General features: G+C 36.5%; 1 protein-coding gene across 1 annotated transcript; it reads left to right on the top strand.

Annotated features, from left to right (window-relative positions):
* Nucleotides 1–203: 203 nt before the first annotated feature.
* Nucleotides 204–22,262, top strand: LOC5576503 (myosin heavy chain, striated muscle). The gene is made up of 6 exons (XM_001662645.2): nucleotides 204–1,459; nucleotides 9,790–10,007; nucleotides 10,575–11,076; nucleotides 11,138–11,233; nucleotides 20,250–20,405; nucleotides 20,469–22,262. Exons 1-6 carry the CDS (start codon nucleotides 533–535, stop codon nucleotides 22,047–22,049), a joined length of 3,480 nt encoding a protein of 1,159 aa, XP_001662695.1. The 5' UTR covers nucleotides 204–532; the 3' UTR covers nucleotides 22,050–22,262.
* The last annotated feature ends 259 nt before the right edge of the window (nucleotides 22,263–22,521 follow it).

Genomic DNA, 22,521 nt, shown 5'->3' with positions numbered 1-22,521 from the left:
AAAAGTTAAGGTCAAAAATAGAATCAGTATACCAGAATTAGCAAAACGTAAAAATTTCAGAAATTTTGAATAATTTTTGAGGTTTTGCCAGCTTTTTTATGGATGCCCGCCACTGTGCGTCGTCTTCGCCGCCATCAGCTGCTCGGTTAGCATCGCACGCGGCTCGAAGTTGATTTTGTCGGTCAAATACTCTGCCGGTCCAAAAATAGTTCAGTCGTCGCGATTGCTCAAACACGAAAAGATCGAGAGGAAAACCGCGCCGTTGCGTGGTCGAGTTTTTCCTTATTATTTTTGCAGCACGAATTGAATTCGAAATTCACAATTCATTCACATTGGCTGGCCGAGGTACCAGAAGTCGAAACCGCGCTCGTTCGTTTTTCAATGATTTAATAATAATCGTTCCGGGAAAAGTTTGACTCGACAACGGTAGCGGAAAAAAAAACGAATAAATATTAGTCAGCTGCAGTCCAAACGAGTGGATATAGTGCAAAAGGGCGATTAATTATCCGAGTGGAAAAAAGGGGCGAGAAAAATGGGTAGTTTTCAGTCAACGCAGCATGACCGGGAAAGCGTAGATGATGGAGGAGGTGGCGAGACCACGAGACAAGAACATGAAACCGATGTTGGTAGCAGCAGTTCGGATATGTTTGATGGTGAAAGTTGTGCAACAATAGGCCGTAAATCAGAGGGACACGCGATAAATAACGAAACTCCAAATGAAAGTCGTAAACCTAGTGAGGACTCGAGTCCTGATGGGTTTGAGTCGTGCGATGGATCAGAAAAGTGTCGAGAGTTGGCCGAGTTCCGCGAGGAACTGGGTAAAAAACGTGAACTGCGAAAATCGAAAATGGCTGATATCAAACGAGAGATGGATAAGCTGAGACAGGACTTGGCAGAGGAGAAAGCCAAGAACCGTGCTCTCATACGATTCATCCAACAGAATCAAGAGCAAACAAAGGGCGCATCGGAAGTCACAACAAGCGGCGTCGAGGAAATTACCTTCTCTGTAAACGAAGCCACGGAATCGTGTCACAACGACACGGAAAATCACACAGAACAAAGCAATTCTAGCCCTAACTGCAGCACTACCACACCACCAGCCCAAGATGATCTACGCCTCGGATTAAAATGTGATCTGGCTGAGTCACAGCTACAGCTTCAAGAAGCAAACAGTCAGATCCTGTCGCTTCAGTCCGTGATAGACCAGCTAAGAACGCAGATTCAAACACTTCAGACGCCCAGCGAAGAAGAGGAAGCCGCCCGAACTGCACGGAACAAAGAATTTCGCCATCTACAGGCCGAACTTGCAGACTCGCAGTTCCAGCTGCAGATAGCGAACGCCGAAGTGCTTTCGCTCCAGACCGATATTACTCAACTGAAAAATCAAATCAAAGGACTAAAGGACGTTATCAAAGCCGGCAAAGAGATCATCCACATCAGGGAGGACCAAGTGGAACAAGTAAGTATCAACGTGGGTGAAATATGCTGCAAAGTGACCACGGGCGATAGTCATTAGTGAACTTGAGAGACTGGCTTGGTTTTTAAGGCCAGGTGCGATTTGTTATGCGGTGAAGAGTGAAATGTGTTTACGGAATTGGTGCCAAAAAATAACGATTAGGTACATACAGTGACTGACCATAGGCTACACCATTCGTCGATGAACTTGAACTTCAACAAGGAACTGTTCCGATCGGTATTTTAATTGGCGATGCGAGATGTATCTTTTTGTTGATTCGAAGGAGAATGTTGTTGGAATCGATCACTAAATTATCAATTTTCAGCCAAAAAAAATAAGCATTTGCTTAACATCATACCGAGATGTGCGACAAACAGTTGATTGACGTATGAGTTTGTTGTGCCAAATGTTTAAATGCGTATAAGTTCTACGTACCTATGTGCTGCGAAAATTTATGGGAGGAAATAATACGAATGTTGTCTTAAGATTTCTTGAGCACTTCTAGCTTCTTGGAGGACGATAGCTAAAACGGACTATGGATTTGATCCGCGGTTCGATCGAGGATCTTTTCGGGAATAATAATCAATAATTGTTATAATTATTTACTGCCATAGCAATCCAAAGAAAGCTCCTCAAATACGTAAAAATATTCATGAGAACACTAAGTTGATCAAGTTTAAGTGGGCTCATCGAGCCATACAAATAGGTATGATGACTTTGTCCCACACAGTTTTGTCTACGGGGGCGAGCAACAACGAATCAAACAAGTTTGGTGTGCAACTTCGTAATCGAGTAATTTCGCGGATAAAATTTGACAAACGTGACTGTCGGATCCTAACCTTCTTCTTCTTCTTGGCATTAACAACGTCCTCATTGGGACAGAGCCTATTCATAGCGTAGCGTTCGTATGAGCATTTTCACAGTTATTAACTGAGAGCTTTCTTTGCCAAAGTTGCCATTTTCGCATTCGTATATCGTGTGGCAGGTACGATGATACTCTATGCCCAGGGAAGTCAAAGAAATTTCCATTACGAAAAGATCGTGGACCGACCGGGAATCGAACCCAGACACCTTCAGCATGGCTTTGCTTTGTAGCCACGAACTCTAACCACTCGGCTAAGGAAGGCCCAACCTTATCCCACTAACCTAATAAACTATCTATGACAACTATGGAGATGCAGAAGATTATTCGGTCTTAACCCTCTAATACCCAACCCCGCCTTTAGACGGGGTACACTTTGCAATTTTGTGTATTTTTTCGTAGCTCGAAAATCAAAATGATTTTATTTTTGGCTTAAACCTTGACTCATAATAGTTTTTATGACTTTTGAAACTTTTTTGTATTTTTGAAAATTGTTTGAAAAATTGTATTCTTATATAACTTTCAAATGCCTGGGGTTTATTTAACGTGTAATATAGAAAATCGAGCCTTTTATATTTTTCTACTATCAACCTGTAGCAGAAGAAGAGTTTGGTGGTATTAAAATAATTCCAAACCTGTTTTTCCGTTAATTACACGGAAAACAAAAATATTTCCAGAAAAATATTTAAAATTTATTATTTTTAAAAATACCGTAAAAACTTTAATTTTTATTATTGTCAAAAATTAGTAACTACAGTCAACCCTCCATGAGTCGATATTAAAGGGACCATCGACTCATGGAAATATCGAGATATGGAACAGTAATGCTATGGAAAGCTGTTTGAGGGGACCATCTTAGTAACCTTGAAATTTGATTTTTAATATGGTTCCATGAGTCGATATCGAGTAATGGAACATCGACTCATGGAGGTTTACCTGTAGAAGAGGCTTCAAGAAAAAATGAAAAAGAATAGGGATGTTCAAAAATAAAAATTATAAAAATCACAAATTTATTAAAGATTTGCGAAGAAAAATAAATCATTGCCCAAAACGTGTTTAGAACGATTTTAGATAACGAAAAATGATATTCAGATAAAAATTAAAAAAATAAAAATTTGGGTATTAGAGGGTTAAGCAACAATGGTTATCCAACTTTTCTTCCCTTGCCCGACGACTTTAGTTGATTCCAAGCCCCATTCATTGTATCGGAGTAGCAATCATAGAATGTAGGTGGCCATGAACCTTATTTATAAACCTTCGAGAGACACTGGTTATGCTAGTATATATGAGTTCTTAGATAGTTTTGAAGATAGTGTACCGCCTCAACAGAGGAACGGTTTTTTTCTGATTTTTCGGATGTTGACCAAATAGTCAAAATAGAAACGTAAAACATCTAAAGCGAAAGTTTCATATCCTCATGGACAAATACCAAAAAAATGTAAACGATTAAGTAAACGGTGATCAAAACCAAACCAAGATTAAACAATTGTGGTATCTTAAAGCTGGTACATAATCAAACAAGTCTGTATGGGTTTCAACATTGTAAATCTCTACACAATCGATCAACTCGAATATTGACGAATTTGATTGACTGACTTTTTTTTGCATGCATCTAGGACAGTGATTCTCAACCTTTTTGAAGCTACGGCCCCCTTTAAAATTCTACAAACAAGCCGTGGACCCCCAAATTGATGCTTTGGTAATCAATATTAATTCAAACCTCCCAAAGATCTCAGAACGATTTGTCAAATATAAGTACTTGTCAGTTGGCAGGCCTACCAAAAATTCATGTTTAAAATTTTCCATGGGAAATGTAAAGGTTCTGTTATGGTTCTTTGAAGCACTCTAGTAAGATTTACTCCAATATTCTACCAAACATCTTTTAACGTAGGACTTAGTGTTTGTTCACTATATTGGGGTGCACTTTGTGAGAACGGAGGATTTTGATCGTAAATAACTCAGTCGTTTATATACCAACAATACCGTATTTTAATATCAATCGATCAGAAATTTATTAACGCATCGAAAGATATTGGATAATTTTAGGATACCTCCTCAATTAATTTTGACATTGGGGATTTTCTCGGCAAAATATTTTGAAACTTAGCAGAAAAAAATATATATAAACGATACATATTGTTGCAAAATAGGAGCCTTGTAGCTTTAGGAAATCTCCAAAAATCTCCTGCCAAAGTAAATCAAAGGTTCCGGGAAGAAGTAATAAGATATTCAGAGGAGTTCGCAATCAAAAGTTATAAAATTGCTCGGAACAAAGTTTTTGCGAGAAATTATCGCAAGACAAGTTATCAAGAAAAAACTGATTTTTCAGTACCACCCTAACTTTTTTGTTAAAAAAAATCATAACTCGCGAACCATAAGAGATAGAAATTTGGGTTCTTCGGCAAAGTTGCTCTAAATCAATTGTTCTAAAACATTGTAGAACATTGTGTAGTCCTAAATGCGTCAGCAAAAAAGTTTATGTGCTAATCTCGATAAAACATGTGGGCCACTCTAATTTCACGTCTCTGAAAAAAATATCTGAATAATATGGAGAACCTTTGCCGAAGACACCATATATCTAAAATTGAAGGTTTAGGCGCAATCGTTTTTGTCTTCCTAGATATGGCTTTGGGACCAATGTGCAATGTTTCATCGCCTGGTGACGATCGAGTTCTTTTGGGAGTGAAACCTGGTGTTGTGGTTACTCCCACTGACTTCCTTCTCCTTCAAATAATTTTACAAAATTTTGTATGACGAAAAGTCAACTTTGTTTATCAACACACACATTGTACAAATTTTATGGGAAAGTTGTGTGATAATATATTTTGGTATCAACCTGTTATCAATCATGTCTGTCACGGATACAATGATAACCTATTTTGATATCTTTCGATTACCATTGATAACAGAATATCAAATTGATAACAGTGATAATGTAAGTTTTTATCATGTTGATATCATTCGGTTATCTGCCTTTGCTTGGGATGCTAACCAGGGCTGGCAATTCTTCACATCGTGCCAATATGTCTACTTGAAGGTTTCAAATAAAGAGCTTTTAGTTTATGTGGGAAAATTATTAGTTGAGTTTTGGAAGCATTAGGAGAAATCTTCCAGTTTTGCAAGTATGAAGAAAAAATATCCAATTTTTTTTTGCAATCGACTACAGATGACACGCAGACTTCGTCCTTTGGCGGAGAGGCATGTGTCATTGAAAATATTGAAAATATTGTATAATATTGGTCCCAAAATGCTGCCTTGAGGAACACCAGCTCTTACAGGAAGTCTTTCAGACCTGGAGTTCTGATAATTAACCTGAAGTGTAATTGACATATAACTTTGAATTATTCTAACAATGTACACTACCCGTCATAAAAACGGACTCACTAAAATAAGTATTGCAACACTCAGCTGAATATTGAATCACCCTCAAAAAGTTTAGCATCACCTCAAAACAGGTAAATTCACATTGCTGTATCTCGAGATCCTTACGACTTGCAAAGAAGCCATCTTCAGCAAAGTTGTTCAGGGGATCAAGGACATCCGGAAAGCAAATAGTTTGGTTTGCGATTTTGCCGCTAAGTAGCGCTAGTGAGCATATAAATTGAGCATTTCAAACCAGTTATAGTAAGAGATAGAAAGTTCGAGTCTTCGGCAAAGTTGTTCAGAAGGTGAAGGACATCCGGAAGACAAACAGTTTGGTTCGAGATTTCTCCGCTAGGTGGTGCTAGTGAGCATGTAAAACTGAGCATTTTAATCTAGTTCTAGCTTGTGATTCACAAGAAATAGAAAGTTCGGGTCTTCGGCAAGTAAAGAACAGAAAGAAAGTAAAGGCCATAGGATATTCGGATATCAAATTGTTTGGTTTCTTATTTTGCCACTAGATTGCACTAGTACACATATTTAATTAAATATAAAATTAAAGTGATTCAGGTCTGTTCAATTGTATTTTCAAGTGTATCATATTTGATTCATATTCTAGTGATTCTGGTATGACTTACTTCATTTGCGAATGACTCAGTCAGGACTCATATTCACCATATTAAAATTATTCAAGTCAGAATCTCTTCATATACAAGTAGCTCAAGTTTGATTGACTTCATATCCAAGTGATTGATGTCTAATTCTCTTTATATTCATGTTTTTCGGGTTTGATTCACTCTATATTCAAGTGATTTAGGTTTGACTTGAATATGAAGTAAAAAAAATAACGTCAAATTCACTACATGTTCAAGTGACTCAGGATTGATTAATTTTATATTCAAAAGATTCAAGTTTTGATCTCTCCATTCCCGCAAGTGTTTCACGTCAGATTCACTTTATTATTAAGTGATTCAGAATTGATTCATTTCATATTGAAGTGATTCACTTTGCTCCATGTCCTAGTGATTCTTATCTGATTCACTCATATTCGAGTGTTTCAGGTTTGATTCACTTAATGTTCAAATGATTTCAAGTGATTCATGCTTGATTCACTTCATTTTCCAATGTTTCAAATTTCATTCACTTTATGTACAAGTAATTCAAGCCTGAGTGATTCCATATTCAAGAGATTTAGAGATGTGTGATTTATGTTCCAGTGATTTATGTTTGATTCGCTTCATATCCAAGTGATTCACGTCGGATTCGCTCCATATTCAAGTGATTCAGGATTGATTCGCTTTATATCCAAGTGCTGCAGGTCTGAAGCAATTCATATTCATCTAGTTCAAGTACGAATTACTTGATATTCAAGTGATTCAGGTTCGATTCATCTAGAATTTTCCATTTTTTCAGGTATGACTTCATGTTTAAGCAGGTTAGGGCCGATTCATTTCATTTTCAAGTGATTCCGATTAAATTCTTGTTCAATTTATTCAGATATGATTCGCTTTATATCCAAAAGATTCATGTCATGTGACAATTCATTTTTGAAGAATGCATTACTGATTAATTTTATATTCAAATGATTCAGGTCCGATTCACTTCGTTTTCAAATGTTTCAGTTTTGATAAGCTCATATTCAAGTGATTCACATCTATCAGTTCATTCATATTCAAAGGTTTTAAATCTAGTTTACTTCATATTCAAATGTTTCAGAGATTATTAGTTCCATATCGATTCATCTGATATCAAGATTCATCTTCATATTCAAGTGAATCGTGTCTGAGTTACTTCATATTCAATTGATTCAGGTGCCATACACCCAGACTACAGTTATTCCGGTTTGTTTCGTCTCATTATTCAATTATTAAGGTTTATTTTAATTTACGTCTCAGTAATTCAGAGCTTATTTACTTATTTTAAAGTGGTTCATGTCTGATTCATTTCATATTCAAGTGTTTCAGGTTTGATTCACTTAATATTCAAGTTATTCAGGTCTGATTTACTTAATGTTGAACTAGTTTGAAATGCTCAATTTTACATGCTTACTAGCGACACCTAGCGGCAAAATTGCGAATCAAACTGTTTGTTTTCCGGATGTCCTTGACCTTCTAAACAACTTTGCCGAAGACCCGAATTTTCTATCTCTTGTGAATCACAAGCTAGAACTGGTTTGAAATGCTCAATTTTATATTAAACGCCGCCTAGCGGCAAAACCGCGAACTAAAGTATTTGCTTTCCAGATGTCCTTGATCTCTGAAAAACTTTGCCGAAGACTCGAACTTCCTATCTCTTGTGGATCACAAGCTAGAACAAGTTTAAAATGCTCATCTTTACATGCTCACTAGCGCTACCTAGTGGCCAAAATGCGAACTATACTATTTGCTTTCCGGTTGTCCTTGATACCCTAAACAACTTTGCCGGAGACCCGAACTTTCTATCTCTTGTAGTAGTTGTACTAGTAGCTAGTACTAGTTTGAAATGCTCAATTTTAAAAACTCACTAGCGCCACCTAGCGGCAAAATCGCGAACTAAACTGTTTGTCTTCTGGATGTCCTTGAACCTCTGAACATTTTTGCCGAAGACCCGATCGTTCTATCTCTTGGGAATCACAAGCTAGAACTAGTTTAAAATGCACAATTTTACATGCTCACTAGCACCTCCTAGCGGCAAAATCGCGAACTAAACTTTTTGCTTTTCGGATGTCCTTGATCCCCTGAACAACTTTGCTGAAGATCGCTTCTTTGCAAGTCGTAAGGATCTCGAGATATAGCAATGTGAATTTACCTGTTTTGAGGTGATGCTAAACTTTTCTGGGTGATTCAATATTCAGCTGAGTGTTACAATACATATTTTAGTGAGTCCGTTTTTATGACGAGTAGTGTATGTTGGAAAATTAAAGTTTCTTAATTTTACGATCCAAACTTCATGCTAGAGATGGGCGACTCACTCACGAATCATTGAAAAGAGTCGTCTCTCAAAAATGAGTGAACGAATCATGGTTCTCTTTAAAAGAGTCACGATTCAACAGCAACGTAATTTGAAAAGGAAAGTTTTAAACTTTACCAGGGACATCATTTTTGAATTAGATTTATCATAGAAACAGTAATTTGTAAATAGTTTAACTAGTTATATGAATAATGTTACAATTCAACAACTGTTTTTCGTTCCATATGTGAGATACATTCAGTTTAATTTTTCATTTTACAAAATGAGTCACTGAATCGATCAAAAGAGTCGATTCACTTTTGTGAGTGAGTTACCTACAATTCGCTCCCATAATTGATCTATTTTCCCACCTCTACTTCATGCCAAACACTGTCGAATGCTTTTTCTATGTCTAGAAGAGCAAGACCAGTAGAATAGCCTTCAGATTTGTTGGAACGGATCAAATTTGTTATATGTAGAAGTTGATGAGTGGTTGAATGTCCATAGCGGAATCCGAACTGTTCATTGGCAAAAAATGAATTTTCATTCTGTTCAAAATGACCTTTTCAAAAAGTTTACTGATGGAGGAAAGCAAACTGGTTGGACGATAGCTAGAAGCTTCTGCAGGATTTTTGTCTGGTGTCAAAATTGATACAACCTTAGCATTTTTCCATTTGTCAGGAAAATATGCCAACTGAAAACATTATATATCAACCAAAAATGATAAGCTACGCTCTGGAAGTTTCTTGATGAAGATGTAGAAAATCATTCCCAGGGGCTTTCATTTATTTATAATAGTTCTCACTTCTTCCAAATCATTCTTCCAAGATATTCTCAAACGTTAGCAACATGTGAGTTTTTTCGCAGTTAGTTAGTACTAATTAGTTTTTCTCTTTCAAAGCCGCATTTGTCTTCCGATGTTTTTTTTTTTAATTTTTGATAATTCCCAAAAGGGCTAAAAAAAATATAAAAATGATAAAAATAGTGAAACAACAATTCCCACAAAACGAAAATATTTCAACCCAACTTCCGACAGCATTTCCTTCACCCAATCGCATCGCAATTCCATCTATAAGGCATGTTTACCGAACCCTGCGTCGTCGCGTCGTCGCTGAATATTATTCCGTTGTTTAAACAACACAACATTTTTTAAACCCGCTTTTATCGTCCCTTTTCTTTGCAGCTTAAGGCGAAGTTGCGCCAGATCGAGGACTCGCTGCACGAGCGGGAGGTGCAAATTATGTCCACCGATCTTCGCCGCGAGTACGAACGACAAATGGCCAACATCCGCAATCTGCGCGAACTTTACGAGGAACGGGAACGTGTCTCCCGAATGGAGCGTGACAATCTGCTGCGACAGCTGGAGCTGCGTAAAAACGACCTGGAAGCCGAACAGGAAAAGTACGTATAGCATTTCTCATGGGAAAAGGGACAGACTTTTCCAATCCTTTTGTTTCGTTTTTTTCTGCATCCTGAGACGCATTTCAAATTAAACGAGCTGAAAATAAAAACAGAACGTAAACATGTTTTCCCTTCGAGCGTCGACAAACTTTCGGTGTATTTTAATGAGTTGTGACTAACCAGCGGGGATCAATGGGCTTTTGGGGTTGCAAAAGTGAAATCGTCATTTACAGTCATCGCCAGAATAAAGTTCCGACATAAATAACAAAAATCGACGTATGCAAAGACAAATTGAAATCATATTTTTACAATCACCGATCCTATTATTGAAATAATTTATCTTTTGAACATATAATTTTCAACAATTTGCGTGATTATAAGAAAGTGGGCTCTTTATTTTGCTAGAAACTGTATAGTGGGTCGTTACCAACAAATGCTTGAGAATCTTTTTACACTAATTAATCACGGAAACAGAGCAAACAAATGACAATATTTCACACGAGCGTACGATCGCACTGACGCGATTTTTTGATGCTATTTTCACTCTTTTCGCATCCATATCGACAGGAACAAAAATCTCGAATCACATGTCGCCAGCCTGCAAACAGACTTGGAAACGATGAAAAACGAGCTGGTTCAAACACAGGAAAAGCTAAGCCAATCCACGCTAGAGTCCGAGCAGCTGCACGCCGAAATGACCGTTGTAAATCAATTCATATCCAAGTTTCTTCTGGGGATGAACCGCAAGCAAACGACCAATAGCGTTAAGCTAGACAAGCTGACCGAAGTGCTAGCCGAGAATCGCGGTCTGCTGATAGACATGACCAAAGAGGAATCGGAAACTATCGATTTGGGCGCGTTCTTGCCACGAGCCCTCTACGATCTGGTGGCCGAAGTGGACGAAGAGTCCGCCGCTACTGATGAAAGCGAGTGCTCCGAAGAGGATGGGGCATTCAACGAAGTGCAGACTGCTTCGCCGGAACAGATTGCTGACAAGCTGCCAAAAGTTTGGCGGGTGCTGATTGAGTTGGTGAATCACCAGGAACGGGTGCAACAGGTTCCATTCGTGGTGGGTGTCCGGATGATATTAAATATCGCGGTGATTTCATTGATAAGTTTTTTTGTTTCAGGAGAATGGCGAAAGCGAAGAATGCCTCAAGACAGAACCAACGAAGAATGGATCGAAAACAGTGGTTAGCGTCAGCAAAACGTATCTTAAATTGAAGGTGAGTAAAAAACAATAAATTCTAGTGACTAATTCTGATGGATGAGCTAATTGTTAGTTTATATTGTGAAATTTTTGCAGAAGCAGCTGAAAAGATTAACAAATGTGTGACTCAGGGATATTTTAATAATACGGGTCGCATTCATAACTCGATAAAAAAAAATCATTATCCATCAATCTGCTTTGTTGTAACAGGGGATAGATAGGATGATTGAAATAGCTAATTTTTTTCCTTATATCTAATACTACGTTTTGTTAAGTTATGAACTTTATAAAAAAAATAAAGCATCTGCAAATAATCGATGGCAAATTTGGTCTAGTTTCTTGGCCATGGATATTTGTCACAGGATACCGGAGATGTTCCGGATATTCCGCGGTCATGTTCAAATGGCATTTTTGTAGCTTGTATTTTTGTGCGGTGCCCCTAGAGTAGTGTCCAATACGGAACATGATCACATCGCAACCTACTATACAGTGGTCCTGGCAACCGGTAGTTCTAGAAATGCTCCCGGGAGCATCACCTTCAAAAACTTGAAGTTTGATACTCATATTGATATGGTTCCAGACATCTTCCTCTTTGGCCACATCCCCCAGGGCACTTGGAACCTACTATAGAGTGGTCAGTGCGTCTAATGGTTTTTGATATGCTATCGGAAGCATCATCTTAAACTTTAAGGCTCACTTGGATATAGCCCCGAATGATCATGTAGGAAATGGAAAATGACTGACCATATTTTTCGGAACCAGTTTTACGGAAATGGTCATATTTTTGAAGATTGTTTATGAATCTTAATGCGTCCTCCGGCATTCAACTCCTATTAGTTCTATTTTATAGGAAAATTGTATATATCTATACAACTCCACACCGCATATTTTAATTTATTGACTTTTTTACAACTCTTAGATTAAAAAACAGAAACTCTTCTAGAAGATCTTTGCTCCCTTACGTAAATTGACATTTTTTTGCAAGCCCAAGCTGAGGGTTATGGGTTCGCATCTCACCGGTCGGAGATCTTTTCGTAAAGAAAATTTTCTCGACTTCCCAGGGCATAGAGTATCTTCGTGCTTGTCACGTGAAAAGAAATCTCTCAGTTTATAATTTTGGAATTGCTTATAAGAACGCTATGCTGAGAAGCAGACTATGTCTCAGTACAGAAGTTATATCAGAAAGAAGAAGAAGAAGGGCTATCTGGTGGTGAACAATATTGGCGCCAATGTATGACCGACCTGAAATTATTACCAATGCGTTACTCAAACTGTTATGAAGTGTGCCATAGCCAAATGCTGACTACCTACCTTAAAACGCTGACATGATTTGGAATGGCTGTTCAAAACCTGATTGAACACATGACCGTAGCAAATCAGCGATAATATCCAACAATATGTTTGCTCGAGATCCTTATCAGCTAGAAGCTCTTCGGCAAATATATTCAGCAGATAAAGGGCTACCTTGCGGTAATGATTCAGATTGGGAATTCGTCCTCTAGATGGGGCTAATAAAAGAAATCTTCAATCTTCTCTATCTCAAGATTCTTATCAGCTAGAAGGTAAATGTCTTTGGCACAGAAATTGAGCAGTAGTAGCAGCAGCTATATGAAGGTTAAAAATCTGATTGGGAACTCATCCGCTAGAGGCCGTTAGTAACAAATTAGCTTCAACTATATTTATGTCGAGATATATATATATATATATATATATATATATATATATATATATATATATATATATATATATATATATATATATATATATATATATATATATATATATATATATATATATATATATATATATATATATATATATATATATATATATATATATATATATATATATATATATATATATATATATATATATATATATATATATACATATATATATATATATATATATATATATATACATATATATATATATATATATATATATATATATATATATATATATATATATATATATATATGGTTCCAAATCATTCGCTAGGTGGTGATAGGAGTTATTTTTTATCATTCTGCATCTCAAGATCTTGATAAGCTAGATGAATTGTAGATGAATTGTAGCGTGGAGTAAGTGGTCACAGAAAAATCATCAACATCATCAACATCAAATCATCAGTCAACTTCATTGTTATGTGCAACTAACAAGAATATTGTAATTGAAACTTTTTTTCTGTGGATAACCAATGTGGGACTAATATTGAAGTATATTAGTCCTTTTTTTTATTGTTCTGATCTTTATGTATTGAGTATGAGGGATTTAAAAAAATGCACCTATAAAAAAAATCTATTCTCAAAACAAATGTGGTGTAATTATGTATAGTGATAATGATATTACTCTTGTTCTTGTTATTAGTAACTAGCACTATGTTACATTTTGATAAATAAAAATTAAAAAACATCTTTATTTAAATAAAAAATTCATAAATTAGTTCACACAAATTCGAACAAAAAAAAATCAAGTATTTGTGCTTAATATGAACAAATGACACTTACCCCACTGATACACTTCCCCCACTGTACCTTACCAAAATTTGCCTTATTTCTCATCCAACGGATATCTCAAGAACTCAAGTAATTCTAGCTACTGGTGACATTGATAGGCGTTCAGTTGTTCAAAAGATTGAAGTTTTGGCAGTAAACTTCCGAGAAACATTTCTCATGGGAAGTATTAAGGGCTGATGCGAAAACTGACACTTAATACGATCTGCTTTCGGGTATTACGACACTAACCGCAACATCTATAAAAAAAAACAATCCATTGTCGGTCAGATAGATTGAAAACTTTTACAAATATTCTACCAATATTTTATTAAGATACAGAAGTTTGAATAAACATCAAACTACATTCAAATACCTATAACACCCCAACCAACATTTTTGCGGAATAAGAGTTAAACAAATCACTTTTAAGCATATTTCGACTGAATAAATTTTAATTCAGCTACTAATGTTTGTTAGGACGGCATAGAAAAAAAAACAAAATAAATGAAATATCGGAATGTTAAACACAGAATCAATGCAAGAGACTATTAGGAAAGCCAATAAACCTAACTTTTAATATGATTTATAATATAAAGATTTTTAATATAAAGTTATTGAGAGGTGACTGTAGTGCCATCAATCGGACTATTTCTCAATTAGATTCCACCGTTAGACACGAACCTTTATTTTTCCAGTGTATGGAGAAAATTTGTTAGTAGCGTCACATAACGGTTCCCGAGCAGGTGGAAAAAGCTGACCAAGTTCATATTTTATTGTTGTAAAATAATTACTGACGATCATAATCAGCTATTGATTTGTTGGAGATAAGAGATAAAAGATCAAAAGTAATATCAAAAATTATTATGGAGAGGTATTAAACATTATCTCATTAAGCTATTATAAGACCAAAACAGCAAACAAGCAGTTTATTGATTGACCAACAAATCAATATCAAAATGTGATCTGACAGAAGACGAAGAATAAAAATAATCAAAAAATCGGCAACCAGGATCGAACCCTTCGACCATCAAATCTATACACAAGTATGGTTATGGAAATAAGAGCATGATTTTCTTCGCTTTCTGAGACTGCCTTTTATCCCTAGAGATTGTCCTGACGTTACACTGTTCAGTCCGCGACATTTTGCTGTTGCATATGTTTCGTTTCATGTCAAAGAACTAATTTTGATCTTGTTTACATATTTTCAGATGTTGAGCTATAGCGCTGAGATTTATAAAATTTTCGAACATTTTTTCAATATCGAATTGAGATATGCGATCATAATTTGTTCGTTTCGAGATGTGATTTTGATTTTTCCGTCTGCCCAGGTTGAGTTCTCAATCAGATTTTTCATGGTCAGATAGCCCTTGCTAGATGATAACCCAAGTAACCAGTGCTACACCTTCAGGATCGTGCCAACTGGCTGTCAGAAAACGTAACGCTTCTGTGAAAAGCAAAACCAGCCCACTGCTACATAGCCATGTTTTTTGAGTGAGTATCAAACTCAAAGATAATTACTCACTTTGGCCAAATCTTATCAATAATAGTTTTCAATGTCATCAAACTGTTTTAAGGGTCACCATAAAAAACATTTTCGATCAGAATCATATATTTTAAGCATTTGCAACTGTGTGTCTGTTTAAATCAGCATGAAGTAGTATTAAACACATTTTCCCCATAAATTTTTTTTCGCCATTCTAGATTGTTTGTCCCGAAACGACTATTTGTTTGCTAACATTGAACTGTCTTGGGGAACCACTTCCTATTGGGAGCCGAAGATGGTGGCTCGCGCCAGAAGCCTGAGCAAAACGTTCGAACTTAAGAATCGGTAATGGATGAATAATGACTCTAATGCTGCTGTTACACTTTTGGGATAGACCATATATGATGCGATAATGAGCGCTGGTTTTAGTCCCTAATTGAGTTACGTTATGTAGAGGAGAAAGTTCATATTGGTGTGTGGCCATTTGGCCGAACGCCGTTTGGCCGATCGCCATTTGGCTGAATGCCATCTGGCCGAAAGAATGCCGTTTGGCCGAATAACGAAAAAAAACTAACTGCTACAACTCTGATGTGTAGGATTCATAAGTGTGACCCAGCTTATCAATTTGCTTATTTTATGATGTGACGGGACGTCATGTTTTTAGCTATATAAGTGCTCCAAGAGAATGATGAAATCAACCCGTTAATTCAAGACAAAGTTGTGAACTCCACACATCGCGTCAGCATTCTAAGCTGATTGTTGATTCGTCTCTGGGTCACCAGCGGTGTGCTAAGGTTTCAAGTGTTTTTTATTATTGATTTCATCAGATTTTTTCCTTCTTTTGAACATAGGCTATTCTTTCGAGATATACTGGTTTCACAATTGTTGGTCATATGGAATAAAATTTCAATTCCTCTGGCTGGCTTTTCAATTTTCTGCGAAAAAAACAAACTATTTGTTTATCCAGATCGGGGGCGGTGGACAAGAAAGCAATATACCCGATTCTGTTTTTGCACGGGGGATGTGTACCGTGCAAAAAAAGTTTTCAGTTCAAAATTTCAAAAACCGTGCAAAAAAAAAAGTAACACCATTTCTCGACGTTTCATACAAAAATAAGGTTTTGGCGAAAAAAAATGTATGGAAACTTTTTTTGCACGGCCGTGTAAAAAAAATCCGTGCATAAACAGAATCGGGTGTAATTAAGTGCACACCAAAGTAAAAACAATTTAAACATTACTTGTTGAAAAGAGAGGGAATGCGGGTCAAAATAGTAACACATTACCTGCACTTTTCACTCGTAGCATTTGAATAGGAACGAGGAAGCATTGCGAGTTCTGAGTCAAAAACAACCCGTGCAGAATATACTTTCATAACTGCCTATTTGCCTTTTCAATGCTCTGGACAGCAAGTAAATTTGCTCCAAACTGATTTGCGAAAATTGACTCGCAATAAGTCAAATTTTTTTATCATTGGTGACTTTAATGCCAAACATCGGTCATGGAATAATTCTCAAAGTAATTCCAACGGCAGAATTTTATTTGATGAGTGCTCTTCAGGATATTTCTCAATTCAATACCCTGATAGCCCTACATGTTTTTTCTCTTCTAGAAATCCTAGTAATCTTTGCAGCCAATTAGTTACTCATGCTGATTTTGATGCTGATCATGTCCCTGTTACATTTCAAATATCCCATGAAGCGATTCTCAATCCTATCAGCTCCACTTTCAATTATTTACGAGCCGACTGGAATATATATGAAACGTATGTTGACTCTAATCTTGATGTTAACATTTCTTTAGAAACTAAAATTGATATTGACAATGCTCTTGAAACTTTAACAAATTCCATTGTTGAAGCCAGAAACATTGCAATTCCAAAATGTGAAGTAGAATTTGAATCCGTGATTATAGACGATGATCTTAAACTCTTGATCCGTCTTAAAAACGTGAGAAGAAGGCAATTTCAACGCACTCGTGATCCTGCTATGAAAATTATATGGCAGGATTTGCAGAAAGAAATCAAGAAACGTTTTGCAGATTTAAGAAACAAAAATTTTGAAAATAAAATTTCTCAATTGGACCCCGGCTCTAAGCCCTTTTGGAAATTATCTAAAATTTTGAAAAAACCTCAGAAGCCAATACCGGCATTGAAAGAGGAAAACAAATTATTACTAACTAATTGCGAAAAAGCTCAAAAACTTGCTATGCAGTTTGAAAGTGCGCACAATTTTAATTTAGGACTTACTAGTCCAATTGAAAATGAAGTTACTCAGGAGTTCGAAAATATTCTCAATCAAGAGAACGTTTTCGAAAATGCCTGGGAGACTGATTTGGAATAAGTGAGAACTATTATTAAAAAATTCAAAAATATGAAAGCTCCTGGTGATGATGGAATTTTCTACATCCTCATCAAGAAACTTCCAGAAAGTAGCTTATCATTTTTAGTTGATATATTTAACAAATGTTTTCAATTAGCATATTTTCCTGACAAATGGAAAAATGCTAAGGTTGTTCCAATTTTAAAACCAGACAAAAATCCTGCAGAAGCTTCTAGCTATCGTCCAATCAGTTTGCTTTCCTCCATCAGTAAACTTTTTGAAAAGGTTATTTTGAACAGAATGATGGCCCACATCAACGAAAATTCAATTTTTGCCAATGAACAGTTCGGATTCCGCCATGGACATTCGACCACTCATCAACTTTTACGTGTAACAAATTTGATCCGTTCCAACAAATCTGAAAGCTATTCTACTGGTCTTGCTCTTCTACACATAGAAAAAGCATTCGACAGTGTTTGGCATGAAGGTTTGATCGTAAAATTGAAAAACTTTAATTTTCCAACATACATTGTTAGAATAATTCAAAGTTATCTGTCAAATCGTACACTTCAGGTTAATTATCAGAACTCCAGATCTGAAAGACTTCCTGTAAGAGCTGATGTTCCCCAAGGCAGCATTTTGGGACCAATATTATACAATATTTTCACATCTGACTTACCTGAGTTACCTCAGGGATGTCAAAAATCTTTGTTTGCGGGTGACACAGGCCTCTCCGCCAAAGGACGAAGCCTGCGTGTCATCTGTAGTCGATTGCAAAAAAGTTTGGATATTTTTTCTTCATACTTGCAAAAATGGAAGATTTCTCCTAATGCTTCCTCAACCAATAATATTCCCACATAAACCAAAAGCTCTTTATTTGAAGCCTTCAAGTAGACATGTTGTCACGATGAGAGGGGTTCCAATAAATTGGTCAGATGAAGTTAAGTATCTAGGGCTCATGCTAGATAAGAATTTAACTTTCAAAAATCACATTGAAGGCATTCAAGCCAAATGTAACAAATATGTAAAATGTCTTTATCCACTTATTAATAGAAAATCAAAACTTTGTCTTAAGAACAAGCGTTTGATATTCAAACAAATTTTCAGGCCAGCCATGTTGTATGCTGTACCAATATGGACTAGCTGTTGTAATACCAGGAAGAAAGCTCTGCAGAGAATTCAAAATAAAATTTTGAAAATGATTCTGAGGCTTCCTCCCTGGTATAGTACCAATGAGTTACATAGAATATCCAATGTTGAAACATTGGAACAAATGTCAAATAAAATAATCAATAATTTCAGGCAAAAATCGTTACAATCTTCTATTGCCACGATTGATGCGTTATATGTTTAGGTTAAGTTAGGTTAAGTATATTTAAAGCTTTTTTTTCTCTTATAAGCAGGTGAAATCAACTCACCTGTAAAAAATCTGAACTGCTACGGCAAATGAAATGTAATATGTTGTTAACGAAATGTTAATAAAATCTTAGATTTGTTTTACCAAATTAGGATGATAGTGTTGTCTAATAACTCAGAACACCTAGATATAAGAAAAAATGAATGTAATGTTTGGAATGATACTAATAAAGAAATTAAAAAAAAAAAACCCCTTGCAGTGGAAATGGTAGTCTTTCTGATTATTCAAGACAGCTAAGCAATCAATCTGCTCTCCAAGAGCAAGGAGCAATCCAAATGCTGTTTGCAGTCCGCTGCCCGCCTTATTCAAATGCTTATTAGTTAGGGGTGGTCCATTAATTACGTAAGACAATTTTTGGCATTTTTCAACCTCCCCTCCTCCTATGGCAAGATTTTTTGTATGAAAATTATTAATAATCTGTATGGCGAGTAAGAGAACTTCAGAACTCCTTCCTGTTCAACTCCTTCCTTCGTTTGACAATATTTCAAACAATATCTGCAAAATATCCTAAATTGATTTATATTATATTCTCTCAGATTTATTTAAAAATACTCTAGAGTAACTTTCAGAAGAATCCTTGGAAGATTTTAGATACTTTTGGATGGAATTCCGCAGAAATCTTTTTGGATTTTATAAAAAGGAAATTCGTATAGAGATAATACTAGTTATACCTCCTTGAATTCTTATCAGTGATGCACCGAATACTGAAATTCAGTTATTTATTCGCAAATTCTTCCAGGGATTTATGAAATCTTTCTAAAGTTTTATAAGGAATTCCACCCAAATTCTTGACAAGGATCTCTCAAGTTGAAACTTGAAAGTAAAATAAAACGAGGGTAAAACAGGGGAACATTTTCCAGAAACTGTGCGGCTCAATTGCCAAGTAACTGTTATAATGAAATTACACAGAAAATAAATCCAAGATAGGTTTCCGAAGAAACCAACCCAAAAACATACAAAAAATTGCCCAGTATGAAATTGTTCAAAATGTAATTAGAGCAGTAATTCTCATGTATTTGACCAAATATATCCATTCGAAATTCAAGCGCGTCCAACCCTTAATTAGACTTGATGGATGTCGCTTAAGCCTTTACAGTAGTTTCTGCAAAGAAAATATGCTTTGTATTGTATAACGGAATTTTTCGTTTGGATTTAAAAACAAACAATGTATGAATATTTCGTAAAAGCAATACGAATGTAACTTAAGATGCTTATAGTTTGATTTTTTTTTATTTAAAAATAAGCCACCTTAATACATAAACAAAATACGAATTATAAAATATTATGGTTGATACACTTTTCTGTACTATTCTGCAGGATCTAATTCTGGAGAAAAAGGCTCTCAAAAAGGAAACGAACCGCTTGAAGACACTTAACACCCACCTGGAACGCCGTTTGGAAACGCAGGAAAAGCGTCTCAGTGCAGTGAGTTTGGAGTTGACTAAAACCTGGCACCTGGTTGGCAAGATGCAGGTAAGTTTACTGTTTTCTATGAATGAATAAGCATATAAATCTAATACCATTCCATTCAAACAGCGCCAACATCGTCAACTGCACACTCAGGAGCAAATCCTACGCTATCACCTGCAGCAAAAGCGACGTCTTCTCAGTGAACTGAAGGAAGAACTGGAATACTGTCGCCTCAAGTGGAGTGCCGCTCGCCAGAAGAACATCGAATCCGAAGACCAATGGAAAACGTTGAAGGCCGACTTCGCCGCGCGCAAGAAGCAAGATTCGTCGAACAATTCGGGTGAGAGCGGCTACAGCGATGAGCAACCGACCGACGACGAAGACGAAGATTATCTGCACGGAGATAAGCCGTCGAAGAAACATCTGAGTAGGATGATCAATTTCGAACGGTGCAGAAGTTCCTCGTTAACGAACGTTTTACAAGTGGCACTGGAGTTGAGAAAGTGCTACAGCGAGTCCGATATGAAATCGTTGCATAATGTTGAGAGAGCCAATCAGTTTTGCAATGAGAAGATCGAAGATTTGCCAATATTTCCGGAGGAGATGGTCTGCCCAGTGAAGAAGAAAGCAAAGAAACCTAAGAAGAAGAAAGATAAGCGAAGTGGACCGGAAACCGCGGAGGATATGTTTAGGAGACTGGCTGGTTTGGATCAGGATACTAATGAAGAGGAAGATGATGATGATGAAGAAGATGATCAGGATGAGATCAGCGATGATTCCGAATGTTCTGAGATAGAAAAAATCGAACAACGAGAATCCAGTCCACCTAAAGAACCCGAGATGAGTAGTGAGGAATTGTTTAACATGAAACGGGAAGCTCGACTGAAACGAATGGCAGAGTTAAACTCCAGACTTGATACTTATTCAAATCCGAGTTCTGTAAAAGATGTCGTAAGCGGTATTAGCGAAGAAGATCAGGTAGAAGCGGGGCCGTCTAGAGTACTTACCAGCACTGAGGAAGACTATCTTCAACGAAGAGCTGCTCGATTGGAAAGACTCGAGAGAGAAGCTAGAGAATTTAGAAACAAATTATCTCGCACCGTAAACCGAGGAAGTGCTATTTCAGCTCAAATCGATGAAATTCACAACGGTTTCATAGCTAGACAATCTGAATCTCCCATTCCTGGGAGCTCCTCAGAGAACAGATCTGCGACAGCGAAATCGAACGATGTTCCTCCAACAGATTTAACGGTTCTGAGTGATCGGGAAAGAGAATACACTCAGAATAGATCCGATCGTCTGCAGTCATTAGAAGATCAGAGCCAAGCCTTGCTTCAACAAATGAATCGAGCGTTGAAGAGAGGTTCTAGACTCACAACGCAACTAGATATGCTGCATTCTCGATATAGCAGTAGTGATCAAAATAATGCTAGTACATCGGCAGAAGCTACTGCTAGCGATCAACCATGTGCCTCAACGAGTCCAGTCCAGAATGTCGAAGAAAATTTGCTTCCCGAGCCAGAAACGATCGACACGCTTCTACTGGAAAATTCTATCGTTATCCCTGCAAATGGTCCTCTTGAATTGATTCTAATCTCTGATGAAGAAATACTCGAAGAAGTAGATGAACTTCTGCCTACTCCCAGTAGCGCTACCTCAACCCAAGAAAATCAACACGAAGACAACGATCGTGATTCACAATCATAATTACACTACATAAATTGCGCTCTACCCATAAGAAATGTCATTCAACCTATCCCATCAAAAAGACATGTCCACCAGAATGTCGTCAAACCTTAGATAGATCGTTTCAATTGTTCGCACTTTGTACCAATGTCGAAACTACTACTGTGTTAAAAATGTATAATAATATGTAATAAATAAAATATGTGAAAAAAAGATAAGACTCGCTTAACAGAATTCGCATATCCAGTAATTTTGCTTCCAATATCACAATTAATTGTACACTTTCTACCTGGCACCTGATCAATTTATGAAATCTTTTTGGAGTACATCTAACATGCTACAAGTTATTGATTATGTTCTCGTCTTTTCAATTAAGTTGATCGTTAAAAGAACAAAAAAAAAACGAAAGGCGTTGTTCTCGCTAGGCTAATTAAATCGGGGGTAGTATAGGTTTTCTCAACGTTTTCTTGTAAAATCAATGATAAGTGCAGTT

Source organism: Aedes aegypti, chromosome 2 (assembly GCF_002204515.2).
Source record: "Aedes aegypti strain LVP_AGWG chromosome 2, AaegL5.0 Primary Assembly, whole genome shotgun sequence".
NCBI lineage: Eukaryota > Metazoa > Arthropoda > Insecta > Diptera > Culicidae > Aedes > Aedes aegypti.
The sequence above is the reverse complement of the archived record's forward strand: the minus strand, read 5'-3'. Positions and strand labels throughout refer to the sequence as shown.

What these genes read in the sequence shown, in the direction of transcription:
- LOC5576503 (XM_001662645.2), top strand. Translation starts at nt 533, where the DNA reads ATGGGTAGTTTTCAGTCAACGCAGCATGACCGGGAAAGCGTAGATGAT. An exon ending in TGCAACAGGTTCCATTCGTG is followed by an intron (nt 11,077 to 11,137) that starts GTGGGTGTCCGG and finishes TTTTTGTTTCAG; the next exon opens with GAGAATGGCGAAAGCGAAGA. An exon ending in ACCTGGTTGGCAAGATGCAG is followed by an intron (nt 20,406 to 20,468) that starts GTAAGTTTACTG and finishes CCATTCAAACAG; the next exon opens with CGCCAACATCGTCAACTGCA.